The 16451-nt window shown below is 44.1% G+C and overlaps 2 protein-coding genes across 2 annotated transcripts; both read left to right on the plus strand.

Annotated features, from left to right (window-relative positions):
* Positions 1 to 1376: 1376 nt before the first annotated feature.
* LOC142803161 (carbonic anhydrase 4-like) lies at positions 1377 to 12408 on the plus strand. Its single transcript, XM_075888260.1, has 6 exons — positions 1377 to 1460; positions 1994 to 2152; positions 5689 to 5775; positions 6785 to 6946; positions 9134 to 11022; positions 12193 to 12408. The coding sequence occupies exons 1-5, from the start codon at positions 1448 to 1450 to the stop codon at positions 9406 to 9408; spliced, it is 696 nt and encodes a 231-aa protein (XP_075744375.1). The 5' UTR covers positions 1377 to 1447; the 3' UTR covers positions 9409 to 11022; positions 12193 to 12408.
* LOC142802808 (carbonic anhydrase 12-like) lies at positions 10945 to 15108 on the plus strand. Its single transcript, XM_075887855.1, has 3 exons — positions 10945 to 11022; positions 12193 to 12414; positions 14896 to 15108. The coding sequence occupies exons 1-3, from the start codon at positions 10945 to 10947 to the stop codon at positions 15106 to 15108; spliced, it is 513 nt and encodes a 170-aa protein (XP_075743970.1).
* Positions 15109 to 16451: the final 1343 nt, after the last annotated feature.

Raw genomic sequence — 16451 nt, forward strand, 5'->3', positions numbered from 1 at the left:
AAAACTAGTAACTGTAAGACGCACTTGGAGCACTATGTGACACGAAAAAAGTTCCCACATTAAACTCGTTGGGCGTGCGAGAGAAACGCCCCGTTTTTAATCGCTGAACGGTGATGCTTTATCATGCCCCTAGTGAGATGGCCGCCACAGCCGCCATCTTGCCAGAGGAGCGGCTTCACTTTTGCGCAACCATTTCCACTCCAGCAATTTTTTTTTAATCCTCCTTGGGCTCAACGCTCGCTAAACCTTTCTAAAGCTAAGGAGGTTACACCCAGCGAGTATAACGTAGCAACCCTTTCTTGTCAGATAGTGCTCAATGTGCATGTCAATGGGTGCTAATGGGGATTGCAGCGTGCGCGTTAACTAAAAGCCGAATGCTCCTGTCTCTCAAACCCCATTAACAGCCATTGGCATGTACATTGAGCACTATTTTTTATTTTTCAACAACGCACAGAAGAAATGTCTCACCGGCACCACCTTGGAGGTCAAAATGTTATACTTGTTACATACTACAACGGCTACGATAGATGAACGGAAGCCGCTATAAAGAGCTTCGCTCCTAAAAATATTGTTAGTACATTTTAAGGAAATATTTCGTAATGTACGAGCCATTGTCAAGACTGAGGACTGGTAGTGCAAGAGACGCTTATCAGGTGAGCTCTCTCAAGCGGTGCTCATCGATTAGAGCACTGTCTGCGTCCCGCAAGAGCGCGGGAACACCCCCAAGTGCACTGCATGGAATGAGCACCGGCGTGCCAGTCACACGTGGTCCGCGTCGCACATGAACGCTGTGACAAGCAGTCGGCATTACAGGGGAAGCACGCGCACGGACAGAGGGGGATAGAAAGCGCGTCGGATGTGCTCAGGGGCTTTCTCTTTGTGGCCTTTATAGCGGCCAGTCGTGCCTGGTGTAAAGGCGCTTCTCGACGCCTGGTGTCCTTTACACCTGTAAATATGTAAATAAATTTGTGTGCCCTTTGTCATCAAGATGCCTCGCAAGGGTTCTTCCTTCACCGGCGCCTGTACCGCGCTCCTTTGTCACATCACCATATAGTGCAAAGAAAAAAACAACAACCCAAGAACCGGCATAATTATCATCAGCAGCAGTCAAACAAGTTAACAATGTTAACAAGGCGAATTTTTTAATGGTCCCATGAAATTTCGAACTCAAAAACGCCCCGTTCGATACAAAGACTCACCCGACTTCAATAAAAGTCAGACAGAAATTAGGGCCCAAGAGGGTATCAATTCTCCACAAGGCTGGTATTATGTTTGCCAGTTCCTCTGGCACTTTCACGTTGCTGAAGAAGCTGACGCAAGCGGTTAGTTGCCTCGCGTTCTGGCCGCGTGCCAAAACAGAAGAAGAAGAAGAAGTACGGCACGTAGAGGTTGCCGATGGCCTGGCTCTTGGCCTGAACACCGAGACTAAGCCATCGTCCTCGACCTCATGATGCCTGCCCGTGAGTGCCATGGCATCAGATTGCGCTCCGTGATCGTGCAAGCCACAAGACATAACAAGGCGACCTTCCGTCGACCATACGTGTGGCCCACCGGTACTTTAGGCTTAACGGCATTGAGCTCGTGACTTGTTCTCTTAAGAATGCGCAGTTGATTTGTCCCATTGCTGGCCAGAAATAGAGTTGTGGACAAGGTGTCAAAATAATGCTAAGCTGTGATCAGGAGCAGCGTTAACCTTAAATAACAATTTATTTTCAGTAATGTAATAGCGGGGGCCTAGGAAAAAGCTTTTGGTGCACCAATTATTTTCGAGCACGCTTCTGAAAACACCTTTATGTACATGTAGGTTTTATAATGTCCTACATATTCATATGCACAAGTAGGTTGTACATTGCATGCTTAACAGGGTAAAAGAGACACGAGGACCATGAAGCATCGTATTTGAATTATTCTAATGCCGACATGGATTCGATGCATATCGGTGTTTGGGGATGACATTTTGCAGTTATCTCACGTCACGATATGTCCATTCCAGAAGGGCTTGCACATCAGAGGCGAGGCCTGCCAGCGTGCCCAGCACTGGTGACCACCTGGCTTGTCTGCGCGTACATGCCAGGCACAGCGCACGGCAGTGGTCTATACCACAGATTCGCCGTGCACCGCTCCCTGGCGGACATCATCCCGGTGGCAGGATGTGAGTGCATGTGTCAAGTGACACCGCTCATTATGTGCGGCTAGGCTACCACTCGCAAATTCAGTGCCGCATCAGAGGCGTAGCCAGCAATTTATTTGCATGAGGAGGGGGCAGGAATCAACCACCCTTTACGTATATTCGTGCTTTTGTAGGCACGTGTGCGAGTATTTAGTATAGGCATTTAAACTGTAAAGTTTTTTCATAGGAGTTTGGTTACCCCGCTCTCCACCGCTAAGCCAGTGCATCGCATACTTCAACTGCAGCCCCTTTTATTCTGCAAGGATACAGACGCCATTGTTTCAATACTTTCATAAAGACCATTATCATATAGTCGCATCCCACATACATGTTACATGTTACATACAGGTATAGTTTTGATGTGTCGATTGAGGTTGATTGAGCTTCTTATTGACTGAAAGACAAGAAAAGAGCTATCCTAGAGAAATCGAATCCTCTAGTGGAAATATATTATTTTAAATTGCTACTTCATACGATTATTTGAACACTGTTCGCAATTTGAGAGGAGCGCTGCCACACTGGTCTAGTGTCTAAGGCACTCAGCTGCTGACCCGCAGGTCGTGGGATTGAATCACGGCTGCGGCGGCTGCATTTCCAATGGAGGCGGAAATGTTGAAGGCCCGTGTGCTCAGATTTGGGTGCACGTTGAAGAACCCCAGGTGGTCGAAATTTCCTGAGCCCCCCACTACGGCGTCTCTCATAATCATATGGTGGTTTTGAGACGTCAAAATTCACATATAAATCAATCAATCTTATCGTCATCGTAATTTCAGAGAAACACAAAACTCTGTAGCCACCGTAAGTTTGAACAAGCACTAGCAGTGCGTAATGCTCGGTGCATTGTGTGCGGTGTTATATGTAGTCATAAAGGTTGAACAGCGATTAACATTGGAACTGCTAATAAATCTTGGTACATTAAACTAGGAACGTTGGAGGAAAAAGAATGATTATTCCTAAGGCCAGTCATTGTGAGCGAAAGCAGGAATTACCGTTTTATCGAGAAATGCGCCTCAAGTCGGAACCGTGACATAAATTTGTGAAATTCAAATAAAAGAAAAATAAGTGTGAATGCCTGACATGAAGAAGCTTAATTTACTATCCTCAGGTACCTTCCCCTCATGATGACGGCAAGTGTTCAGGAGACGTCATAGCTTGAGGCTAAGGTGCATTGCTGAATGTCGGGGTCAGGCTGAAGGTGTATGGCTCGATGCCTTTAAGTATACTGGCGTATACGAGCAGTGTTGAAAGCGTAGCTTGGTGATCTCTAGGATCTGACTTAACTAAAACATCCGTTGTATAGGTGCGTGAAAAAAAAAAAACATTTATTGGTATTTGCTGTTGTATTACTGCCACTAGAAGAGGTCTCTTGGTTTGGTACATAGCATATGGCGGCTCAATACAAACATGCGTGTACGTGTATGTTCTTAAATGTGAAGCATTTCCTAGTGAACTTCAGCGACGTTGAGCGTATCTATCTATCTATCTATCTATCTATCTATCTATCTATCTATCTATCTATCTATCTATCTATCTATCTATCTATCTATCTATCTATCTATCTATCTATCTATCTATCTATCTATCTATCTATCTATCTATCTGTCTATCTATCTATCTATCTATCTATCTATCTATCTATCTATCTATCTATCTATCTATCTATCTATCTATCTATCTATCTATCTATCTATATATCTATCTATCTATCTATCTATCTACCTATCTGTCTATCTATCTATCTATCTATCTATCTATCTATCTATCTATCTATCTATCTATCTATCTATCTATCTATCTATCTATCTATCCGCCAATGACTTTTAGCTCTCCTGGCCGTTTCGAGAATGGTATCGATACCAAACTTGATATGGCATGACATGACTGTATGAGGAACATATTTGGATAGTCGTAACATGAAAGTCTTGACATGTATGTCATGATTATCATGATTTACATTTCATGGTACTGAAGCTCTTGCGGTGGTTTCTTTCACATGCATTGTTGCAAAACTCGTATGGTATGGCACGATTGCATGCTGAACGCAAGCGACAGACCCCAACATGAAAATCATGGCATGTGTGTCATGTAACAACAGCATGACTGCATGCCACACCCATGATGCACTCGCGCCCGTTTCGCTAGCGTAACGTACACCAAATTTGGTATTACGGGACGTGAATAGATGACGAAGGTATAATGCTGGTGCAAACATGATACGTGAGATGCGTGTCATGTAACAACATGACTACATGCTACGCTCGTGATGCGCTCGCAGCCGTTTCGCTAGCTTTACATGTACCAAATTTCGTATTACGTGGCGCCAATAGATGACGTAGGTATGTGACTGGTGCAAACATGATAATCATGAGATGCGCGTCATGTGAGAACATGACTACAAGCCACAGTCAAGGCGCCAATACATTTCAACGTTACGTGGTGCGCGTGCTCGCCAGCGTTCATTTCGTCGCGTCACGCCGGCGTTCCCACGCAAGGCGCAGGTCCTGCCACACACTCGCAGGCGCGCGCCACGCTGCGTTGCTTTGACGCATGCGCGTTTCAGTGCGTCCGGCGTCTATCCGTCACGACAAGAGGGGGACGCAGTGTTGCCTCGGTAACCCATCGGCGCAAAATACAGCATGTTGCATTTCGCGCCAGTTCCCATCGGGCCGCGTCGACGGACGCTGGGCGCGCCTGGCGTCAGACTATAGAATGCTCGCGTTTTGCTAACGTAGCGTTGCAGTGCCCAGCGTGCGTGCGCGTCAACGCTTCATTGGAGTATGTTGGGCCTTTCATGATGCGCTCGCGGCCGTTTTGCTAGCTCCACATATACCAAATTTGGTGTTACGTTACGTCAATGGATGACGAAATAAATGACTGGTGCAAACATGATAATCTTGACACGCGTGTCATATAAGAACATGACAGCATACCACGCTCATAGCGTGCTCGCAGCCGTTTTGCCAGCTCCACATATACTAAATTTTCGGTATCACGTGACCTGAATAGATGAGGAAGGTAAACAACACATCCCAACGTGATAATCATGACATGGAAGTGATGTACGGATCATTTACCTCTACCTCGTAACGTTAAGCAGATTTTAAAGTTACATATCAACATTTCTCATTTGTGCTTCGCATATCATTGATTCCCACTGTACGTGGGATCTGCCAATTTTTTGTCTGTGCAATCGCTATGTCCACTTTACGTGTTTATTGATACCTACACCCTTACTTCACACAATGACATCACGATTGCGCCAATAGCTTCCACGAGCATTGATGATTGGCCGCTGTAACACATTGGTCTATTACCATATTTACAAACGTATAAGAGACACCCTGGATATGCTTCGCAGTTTTGGAATTCAATAAGGTGAAGAATATGTAAGTAGGTTAGTAGACTGGTAGATTTGGCTGAATGCATGGTACTTGAACAACAGCTCAAAAAAATGGGAACAAGCTAGAGCAAAAGTACGATGCATTCCAGCAATGCTGTTGCCTTTTTTTTTTTTTCAGGGCGCGAGTACTGCGATGGTGGTAGGTGGGCCTACAAGTCGCCGTATTGCGGCAACGTTACCAATATGGACCCCAATTTTTCAGAAAGTAAGTGTGCTCAATGGTGTCGTAATTTTCCTGTAATATAGTTTTCTTTGTTTACCGAGGTCTATAAGTGCGGCACCAGTATAGCTTTCTCGCCACCACATGGTTTGAATCGCAAGTTAGAAAAGTATAGACCTGGCCACGTAAGCTCCAATGTTTATCAGAATGTCCATTACTCTGTCAAGCCGTGTAACGTTCAAAAGTGTAGACTGAAGTCACTATTGAGTATTGTTTATTGCGCAAAATCAACATACACCGCACATTTACCAGTTTATAATGAAATGTGTTCGCAACACAACTACTTTTCACATACGATGAATAACCTACAAGATTGCTATCCAGTATTCTAAAGTAAGTTGAAAAAAAAAACTTGAAAATGTTTAGAACGACTTTCGCTGACTAATACGTTTTATGAGGCCCCTTGTTTCGAGGGCTGCTACTAGTAATGAATTGTGCAAATCCATCTTCCATAACGTATCAATTATTTCATAGATAGGCTCATAGAAATGAACTTCGAATGCCACTTATTGGAGTCGGATAGTTTAATTCCCTGTAACTACGTCGCCGATGGGCTCTAAGGAACTAGATCATTTGCGTACTATAATCTTGGTTACGTATTGAAACAATTTACTTTTTTCCCACTCCTCCTCCCCACCTCACTTCAATGCTCATAAGTGCTGTAGGTGCAGTGGTAAATAAATAAATAAATAAATAAATAGGTAAATAAATGAATAAATTTAGTCCGTTTTCTACATGGCAACTCTCCTTAATAGTAGCTTTTTCAACTCATTTCTATTGGTTTGTTAAGCTGTACCATGACACCATTCTTTAAAATGACGAGCACCTCAATGGCAACGAGAACACTGCAAAAAGAAATTGTTGCTGCAGTTTTATTTATTGGCTGCAGCGAGAATTGGTGATCGGATGGCGTAAGATATTCATATGTCATTGTACTGCGGTAGTCGCACTGAATGAGCGCGCATGTTGAGATATGGTTGCCCCCTTTCCCCAGATCAGGACGCGTGGCCACACTTTGAGAAGGCATGCGGCAATCCTGGCCAGTCGCCCATCAACATCAACTTCTTGCAGACCAGCTTCAAAAGCTTCGGACCCATTGCATTTCTCGGCTACAACGTGCCGTTTCGCTTCAAGGTCGAGAACGGAGGACACGCCCGTAAGTGTGTGCCGAGAGCGGGAGAAGGGATAAATTCTTGCACCGAGCACTGCAACTCTCCGAAGTATATTGTCATAGAAACTTATTAACCACTGGTCTTGTCGTGGACCTATTAGTTACCTTATTATTATTATTATTATTATTATTATTATTATTATTATTATTATTATTATTATTATTATTATTATTATTATTATTATTATTATTATTATTATTATAAGTGAGGTTTTGCGTCTCAGAACCACGATATGATTATCAGAAACGCCGTAGTGAAGGGGTCCGGAAATTTGCACCATCTGGTGGTGTTCTTCAACATGCATAGGCCTTCACAATTTGACCTTCATTGAAGTGCGAACGCCGTGGCCGGTGTCGAACCCGCGACCTCCAGTTCTGCAGCTGGGCACCCTATACACCAAGGCAGACTATTTCTCAATACAGTACAGCAATAAATGTGTTCTACGGTGGGACCTAATGCGATTCTATAGATTCCTTGAAGATTTTGCATGCGCACGTGGCGAATTTCACCGTGCAAATTACATGGTGCGAGTTTATTTTGGCACAATTTAGAACACATAGACAGTGGTTAGGGTCTACTATCTCCATAAGTCGGCATTTTATGTATTGTCACAATACGCAACCTGCACGCGAAAAGTGTTACATTCATGAAATACAAACGCGAAGTAGTGTTCTGCTTACTGTCTCTTTAGCGGCGGAGAAGTTTAAGCCAACCGTTAGTTCGTGCGGAGCAGACAGGAAACAGTCACCGTGACCGTGATTGGGCACGTGCTCTCCTCATCCTCTTCTTCATCTTCAGCTTGACTCGCAGATCACGTTTGCCGATTCGTCTGGCATGGGATGCAATAAATCTTATGGGAAGAGTACAAGTACAGAGATAGAGAAGAAAACAAAGACAGAAAAAAAAGAAGAAGAAAGATCAAAAAAGGGGGAAAGACCCACAAAGAAATACATCGAGAGAAAAATATGAAAAAAAAACACGCACAAAATGTAAACATGGATATGAAGCGAAATCGAGAAGAGACAGAGATAAAGAAAGGTAAGAGAAAAGAGCCAATCAGAGAAGTAAATAAGGAAAGTGAGAACAACGACCAAAATGTAAATGAAGACATAAAAAAGATGAAAAGAGGGATCGAAACAAAAGAAATAGTACAGAAAGAAAGGAAAAAAAAACAGGAGAAACAAGGCAGGCTGCTAAGCTCCGCTTTACTTGTATGCTAGACACCACCACCACGAATCTCCCTTACTCTTTTTTTTTACAAAACGAATTGTAGTAAGCCTGTATAATTACATTTCATTTAGTGTGATACATAACCGTGACGCTATGCCATATTGCTTACACAGTTTATGAATATTTATGCATCTTTAGACAAAGAAATACTGCCCTAAAATGCTGGTTCATTGTTACTCTCTGAATTAGCGTCACTACAGAGGTAAATATGTCATAATCGTTGGTGTTTTGCGCCCCAAAACCATTAAATGATTGTGAGAGACGCCACGTTTTAAAGGGTTTTCGAAATTTTCACCAGCGGTGTTCTTTAACGTATACCTAAATCCACGTTGAGGGGCCTTTAGCACTTACTTCGCCTCCATTGCGGCCGCCGGGATTTGATCCCATGACCTGCGGGTCACCAGTCAATCACCAAATAGTATCGAATCTTTTGCTGATGAAAGAGTATCTGCTCAAGCTTCTTGTACCATAGAGGACTTTCTGTAAGCATATTTAAATATTAGTTCGAATGTCTTTCTAATTGCAGGTAATTATTTGTATTGTGCTGTCTCTTTTACTACAACGCATGTATATTCTAGTTTAATGGTTTTCATAGTGCTTAGTGGCATTGTATATCTATAAATCACGTGTGTAACGGACTCCCTTCTCCCCTTCCCTTAAAATTCCCAACGTGTCCATTGTAATTATAGGCAATATGCAATAAAATAACTAAACAAATAATAAATAATAAGTAAAAGCCACTCGATAATCATGGGGGACACACACACAGGCCAAGTGAGTGCGTGTATTTAGGCATAGTACTAAGCGGCTAAAGCTTCTGGAGAGTTCTCGTTTGTATGGCGTACAATCCCAGACAATGTTTCGCAATTATAAGCACAGATATAGCACAAGTTTGATATGTGCATTGAAGCAATATTTTTTTTTCTTTTAACACAACGCAGTTTACATCACGCCGGAACATCCGCATCTCGAGTCCTACGGTGGCCCGCTGCCCGCTCGCTACACGCTGTCCAAGGGCGTCTTCCGCTTCGGCAAAGAGACGAGCCAGCGCGGCTCGGAGCACACGCTCGACGGCCGCTACTTCGACGCCGAGGTCATCATCATCATCATCATCAGCCTGGCTACGTCCACTGCAGGACAAAGGCCTCTCCCATGTTCCGCCAGTTACCCCGGTCCTGTGCTTGCTGCTGCCAATTTATACCCGCAAACTTCTTAACCTCATCTGCCCACCTAACCTTCTGTCTTCCCCTAACCCGCTTCCCCTCTCTGGGAATCCAGTCAGTTACCCTTAATGACCAGCGGTTATCCTGTCTACGCGCTACATGCCCTGCCCATGTCCATTTCTTCTTCTTGATTTCAGCTATGATATCCTTAACCCCCGTTTGTTCCCTAATCCACTCAGCTCTCTTCTTGTCTCTTAAGGTTACACCTACCATTTTTCTTTCCATTGCTCGCTGCGTCGTCCTCAATTTAAGCTGAACCCTCTTTGTAAGTCTCCAGGTTTCTGCTCCGTAGCTAAGTACCGGCAAGATACAGCTGTTATATACCTTCCTCTTGAGGGATAGTGGCAATCTACCTGTCATAATTTGAGAGTGCTTAAGTTGACGTACGCTGATTAAGTTGACGTACGCCGAGGTACGTCAACTTAATCTCGTGTAACCACGCAGTAGCCAGAGGGCGGGGCGGGATGGGCTACGTCGCTTTGACTTATCAGCCCAGTTTCACCGTATAAACCCACAATGGCAGGCAGAAACTTAAATATCAGTAAATACACGATACCATAGCTCAAAGTAAATTTCTGACATCGTTAAGTCCTTAGCACTTAAAACTTTCGAGATTACGGGAATCTATGCTACGCGATATGAGATTTGATCTCAAGTGGAGTGTTCATCAGGTTTGTTCCGGTTTCGCTCCGACCGTTCCCTTACGTGCCAGTTGTCGAACTGCTGTCGGATTGATTGTGCGACTCGAAAACATTCATTGGCCCTTTCCGTCACTTGAGTTTAACCGGACACATGCAGCTGTAGTGCAACCCTTTGACTTTGTTGTAATGCGTTGAGAATGCTGTAAGAGAACTTGACGACAAGTGAGAAGAATCCGGTCTAGATAAAGGAAGCTCTAATTCTGAATACTGTTGCTTCACGTGGGAACTAAACAATGAGCTGTGAGCCACGTGGCTTGTGTGTTTACCCCAAAACTTTATAATTTTCGGTACTCAAAGCTCGTATGGTCATGGTACTGAAGTAAGGTGCACCGAGTAGTCGCAAACCAACGTTTAGCTCTTCCCAAGAGGCCACTTTTTGCGCAATGAACGGCATTACAATTCATGTTTTGTGTGTATATAATGACAAAGTCGAAAACGGTCACGCGCGCAATTTTCAAGGCTTGTAAGCGTGGAAGAACGCGTGAATCGATAAAAATGAGTCACTCCTTAGAGATCAAGCGTGAACGTTGGTGGTTTGTTAAGGCTTGTCAAGACTCAAGATATAAGAAATCCATTCTAAAAACCTGCCACGATCTTGGCGAGACGTTTCGTGGGCAGTTTGGAGCACATTCTGTCCGGTGAATAGAGTAACATGTGAGGGCCACTATCCTGTTTATCTTAAGCAAATAGCTTTATTGTATGACACATCACTACAATTCATAAAAATTGGCACGTCAAAATATTACCGCATCAGATTTGTAACAAGAATATAGGCACACATATATGCGTTTATCTACACCGCTTCGGTTTCCTCAGCTCCAGCTTCTGATGTCGTGCGAGAAGCCAACGCCTACCGACTGCCTTCGGCGTGACAAAGGGTTGGCCATATTCGTCATTCTCTTTCAGGTGAGAGCCCATCTTTCAGCGCAACCACGCCCCACGACAGTCACAACGGCGCCATTAAAGACTAAAAACTTGAACGTGTGGTGTCACTGCGGCAAAGCCGACGCCGCAGACACTCGAAGGAAACACACCACCAGTTCGAGATGGCATGACTCTCTACACACCTGTCGGAGTGAAATCGATTCAGTGTTTCACGGAAATACGCACCAAAAATGAAAATATTTCGAAGCTGTGGTTTACGAAGTTTCCTATCAAAGCTAGGACAACGACAATATTCCCATGTTATCTGCATGCGTGCAGTCGAGTTTCTCGTTTTACGCACGTAGACATTGAATATTTTTCATGGATTCGAGTGAGTGTTGCTTTTACAGCTGCATGTAGTGCATGAATGATTAACAGCACAAACCTAAACTCGTTCACACCTGTAACTAGCACCGGTTGTGTGATCAAGTTAAATCTAAGCGACTTATCGAAAGTGTTAGCCTTGGTCGCAAAGGGACTTCTTTGGGTCAGTCACACGATTGTGATTGCAAACATGTGAAACGATGAATGGTCCAGCAGCAGCACGTCAGCCTCTTTTACGGAATAATGACAATACAAGCAGACATGTATCTGGCTTCAAAATGGGGCATATTCTATGCATGTATACATTCGCAGCAGGTATGAAGATCGGTAACCTTGAGCCACGCTTTGGTGACATTTAAAAAGGGACGCGCGACCAGTGCTCAATGGCACCAGTGCTTCGATGTATCTGGTGCTCAGGATTTGATGCGTACAAAGTAGAAGTGCCTGAAAGAAGATTTGTTTGAAGATTACGTGCCTTAGAGCAAAGTGAAGCTTACAGGGCAACACAACATTTGGCTTATCGAAACAATCTCCACGCAAGGTTCTGTTCCTTATTTTGGCTTTTTCTCTATTCGGGAGCAACCGCCCGTTCAGAACCATTCATGTACTTCAAAAAAAAATTTTTGACCGTACATGAGTAATGTTTGTTGCTGTATTCAATTTCAAATGACGCCACCATGTGCAAAAGACACTTTTTTATTCAAAACCTTTCTCTGCGGCAGTGTTTCTATTTTTTTTTTTTTTTGTAAATGAAGTTTATAGCAGTCATTGCATCAGTTGCGCATCGCAGAAAGTGATTTTGCCACCTCGAACACCTCTGGTCTTTAGAAAAAGGAGGCGTCCAATCCCTTCCTGGACATACTCGTCAACGCCACCGAGCACATGACCACGCGAGGCAACACGACCGAGACGTTGATTCCCATGGCCTTCCTGCTCCCGAACTCGACGTCCAACTACTACCTCTACTTGGGCTCGCTCACTTTCCCGCCGTGCACCGGCAAGGCCCTCGTGGTGGTCTTCGACAACGTCGTCTCCATTGGCGAGATGCAGGCGAGATATTATTCGCCTGCCTTTTTAGTCTCTGTTTCTCCTAAGGTACAGCCGTAACCCACCACGCGTACACGTCTAATAATTCTACCTCCCCGGTTGCCTTGATTACTCACAAACCTATAAACAACTATGTGACCATTATCATGTTTCCCTGGACCACACAAATTATAGCTGCGTTCATTGTGGTGAGTTCCACTAAGTATGTGCTAGTTAAGTCTTCAAAAAGACATCAACACATCGTAAATATGAACTTGTTTCTCACCGAACAGCGGAACCTATTAAAGCACTATTGCGACACAAGGGGTCATCTCTTACCTACTCTCTGCAATGACTTCATTACTTAATTATTCACATAACTGTCATGGACGCTTCTAGCATGCGCTTGGCGTCGCCGTCATGCTTCGTATAAAGTCCAAATTAGTAATATCGCCTCGCATATCATATGTTCTGCGTGCAAGTAGAAGCATGCAAACGCCTGGGACGAAAGTGGCTGAAGCAAAGATGTAACAACCAGTCATCGCCGTCACACGATGGGTGCAATCGACTACATCGTCCCACGTGCGAGGGCTACGGTCGACGATGCTTCAAGCAGAACCAGCACTCGTTCACCGGGCATCCCGCTTAGGTCCTGAGTGCATGCGACCCAAAGGCAGATATCTGCTGACATTCAAAGATATTATGATCTATTACAGGAATCAGCATCGTCAATACCCATCTCCTGAAAAGGGGCTGAGGAAAGCTAATGAACGCATCTTGCTGCGACTTTCATCAATACTTTATTGTGCCCGACAATCATGCAACATTTCGATTCCTCCCTCACCGGCAAGTGCCTATAGTGTGAGCAGGTGGCTGACACCTACCACATCCTTTGGGCTTGCCAGCTCAATTCAGCTCTTCCCCCCAACCCTAACCCAACCAGAGAGGAGTGGGAGGCGACACTGCTGGGTTGCTCGGACCTTCAAGCACAAAGGGGGCCCTAGTCCAGAGTGCTAGGTTAGCAAGTGTCACCAATGGGGTCCCGGAATAAGGACTCCACCCACTATAAAGCATCTAAAAAGCTGCACCTCTCCTCCTTTTTTTTTCAATAAATGTTTTGACTGACTCACTCAAGCAGAAAGAAAACGCATCAGGGGGGGGGGGGGGGGGGTGTTGCGTCGCTAGAGCAGTACCTGCGAACTTTGCTCATATATGGGAGCGGTCGCGAGCGCTATCTCGAACAGGCTTCACAAGAGAGCTCGTAAACTCGCTGTGCTGTCAACGCGTCACCTTTAGAGGATTCGAAGCACAAAAATCACTTTGGCCACAGGAGTAGCCGGGTTTCGTTGAACCAGAGCTTTGTTGAGCTGCGTGAAAATTGAAATATATATGAGTTAGCTGCTTGATTTACTATCTATAACATTCCATTCATTGCCTCACGCTTGTGGTGAAACTGACCTATTTTCCCTAGACAGCTTTTGCCAATCCGCTACAGTAACGGAGAGCTTCAAAAGATATGACTGACTAATATCTATTCCTAAACCTAAAGCAAAATTTAACGCCTATGCTTCCTTATGCAATCTTGTATTGCAGTCTATCTCGATCCTCTTTCGACCCTTATTTTCCCACCCCTATACAAGGTAGCAAACCAGTTTTTCAAAATTAACCTCCCTGTCACTTCCTTTTATTTTTTCTCTTTCTTTTATGATAGCGAAGTGTAGAACGTGCAGAAAAAAAAAGAACGTGAAACTTTTGAGTTCTCTAGCTGATTCAGCGAAACATCAAGAATTCGATGAATATCAGAAAAAAGTAATCTCTTTTATTATAAGAGCAGATACCTTGAAAGACCCCTGCAACACTTTTTTAGCGTGGTCCGAAAAAGCTCCTCGTCGGTGGTGGAGGCCCATTCGAACACGTGAACCAAACATCGTCGCCCGGCATGTGGCCTGTCAATTACAAATAATTCGAAAACCAGATTGAAATTGCTCCTTTTTGCTCCCTCGTGCGTTGCAGTGACCTGCGTCACGCTAGAACTCACCAAAGGTGTGAGTGCGAGCCCGCACTGGGAACAAAAAAAAAAACAAACACGCATGCTAAAACAAAAAGAGTGCTCAATTTCATGACGCGCGCTGACGAAAGGGCGGATCCTCATAGCCCCCCTCTCCACTCCGAGGTAGCTTTCAGGGTGCTGGCTGGTACGAAAGGAGAGAGAAGACTCTTGAAGCGTGCCACAAATTCTTGCAACTAGAATCGGCAGGTCAAAACGACGAGTTATTGTAAATCAACAAGGTTACTTCGATGCAAATGTTTTCGTTGAAAAACATTTTTTTTTTCATGACCTGGCATGAAATACTATTAGCTAGATGGTACTTTGAGTGCCACGAAGAGACGCCTTGGAGAATGTTAAGAGCATGTGACTACACCACTTGTTCGAATACGTTCATAATGTCGGCAAAAGCTGGCGGTGACTCCGAGGTACTCAACAAATTTAACTTCAACATGCAGCTCAAGAAGCTAAGGAACAACCTGTACTACTACTTCGGCACTTGCAAGAATCGTGTGGCCGGCAACTTGCGCAAGCTGCAAAACCTGGGCAACCGTATCGTCTACAGATCGTTCAAGTTCACCAGCGCTGCCGCCACTTCAGCGGCCACATTGAAACTGGTGTTAAGCGTAGCGACCACTGTCCATTATGTCGGTAGTGGCCGCGCTATGTAAATTGCGTGATAGCATTATTTAATTCAGCAGGAGCCTATAATAATAAGGCGAAAAATATTACTTGATCGAAATATCGAGGCAACTTTATTACGTTAACGATATTTTTCGCGAAGTTTGCGTTCGTGACTTAATTTTAGCTCGATTACGCATGAACGGTGTTGACAACAAATAAAACACTGATCAAGATGGCTCAATGACATGCCTATGTAGCCTGTTTCAAGTACTTGTGACGCTTACGCACTCCATGCAGAATAACTATAGCTAAAACACCAGGCCATCACTAGCGACTGCCACTAGCAACTAACAGTTTAACTAACGCAGCTGAAACATTATGCCCCGCCAGATTAGTAATTCAGGTAATTTTGATGGTAAATTACAGTCTCTCTCAATTAAGTTTCTCAAATGTCAATCGGCGCTTGCCGCCAATGTGCTCTGCTGCTGACTTTTAGTAAAGCTCTATAGCGACTGGCGGCATTTGCATGGGGCACACACCATTTCACCCCCTAACGACTTTGTTTCGTGCAAGACATACGTGATAAACTTTTTTGTGAACATGGGACGGAGAATATTTGTTTCGACTGGTTGACTGTAAAAAGGGTAATACATAGTTATGGAACAATAGGTAATGTGATTAAAAGTCAGCGTCGTTAATTGACTGCACTAATTTTATTATTCTCTTTGCGTCAATATCACTTTATTGGTCACGGACAAGGTGGTGATTTTTCGTTCACAATTAACGACACCGACGCCAACGCAGGAATTCCTGCGAAACTGGCTTCATAACCCTCTTGCGTTAATAGTTCAAGGAACCGAGAAATGCTACATATGTCCCCATTTATCGCCTTAAATTGAAGGTTGCAATTATAGATGAGATTCAAACTCGTACATTTGCATGCGCATGCGTTGTCTTCGACGGAGGTGTCCTTAAAGCTGAGAATGGTAGGAAGAACATGGTGAGAAATTTCGTTTTCGAGAGGAAGGGTTGTACGTGTTGGGGGTGTATGTGTACGTGTTGTTGTCGACATGCAATACTAACTTCGAGGAGAAATATCTCCCCCCTCCCTACATCTTCCGCAATCAACTCGGTCTCGGTTAAATCGAGGCGAGATGCCGTGTATAGTTAGTATCTTTTATTCCTTGTATTTATTACTGACGCCTACACGATACTTTATTTTAACATTTGGGAGCATTGTTTCTTTTACTGCGTTTTTTTTTATTTCCTATGCACGATGGCTGCCCTCGTAGCTTCAATATTGGAGATTATGGGGATGCAATTTTTTTTTATGCTTGCAGCTCGGCAGCCACCACATGAATTGACACATCTTTTTACGACGCCATTGCCG

The sequence above is a fragment of the Rhipicephalus microplus genome, chromosome 3 (genome assembly GCF_043290135.1).
Source record: "Rhipicephalus microplus isolate Deutch F79 chromosome 3, USDA_Rmic, whole genome shotgun sequence".
Classification (NCBI taxonomy): Eukaryota; Metazoa; Arthropoda; class Arachnida; order Ixodida; family Ixodidae; genus Rhipicephalus; species Rhipicephalus microplus.

Coding starts and splice junctions, on each gene's coding strand:
- LOC142802808 (XM_075887855.1), top strand. CDS start 10,945: ATGTCGTGCGAGAAGCCAACGCCTACCGACTGCCTTCGGCGTGACAAA. Junction 11,023..12,192: donor TATTCGTCATTCTCTTTCAG/GTGAGAGCCCAT, acceptor TCTGGTCTTTAG/AAAAAGGAGGCGTCCAATCC. Junction 12,415..14,895: donor TCTCCATTGGCGAGATGCAG/GCGAGATATTAT, acceptor TTCAACATGCAG/CTCAAGAAGCTAAGGAACAA.
- LOC142803161 (XM_075888260.1), top strand. Junction 2,153..5,688: donor CATCATCCCGGTGGCAGGAT/GTGAGTGCATGT, acceptor TTTTTTTTTCAG/GGCGCGAGTACTGCGATGGT. Junction 6,947..9,133: donor CGAGAACGGAGGACACGCCC/GTAAGTGTGTGC, acceptor AACACAACGCAG/TTTACATCACGCCGGAACAT.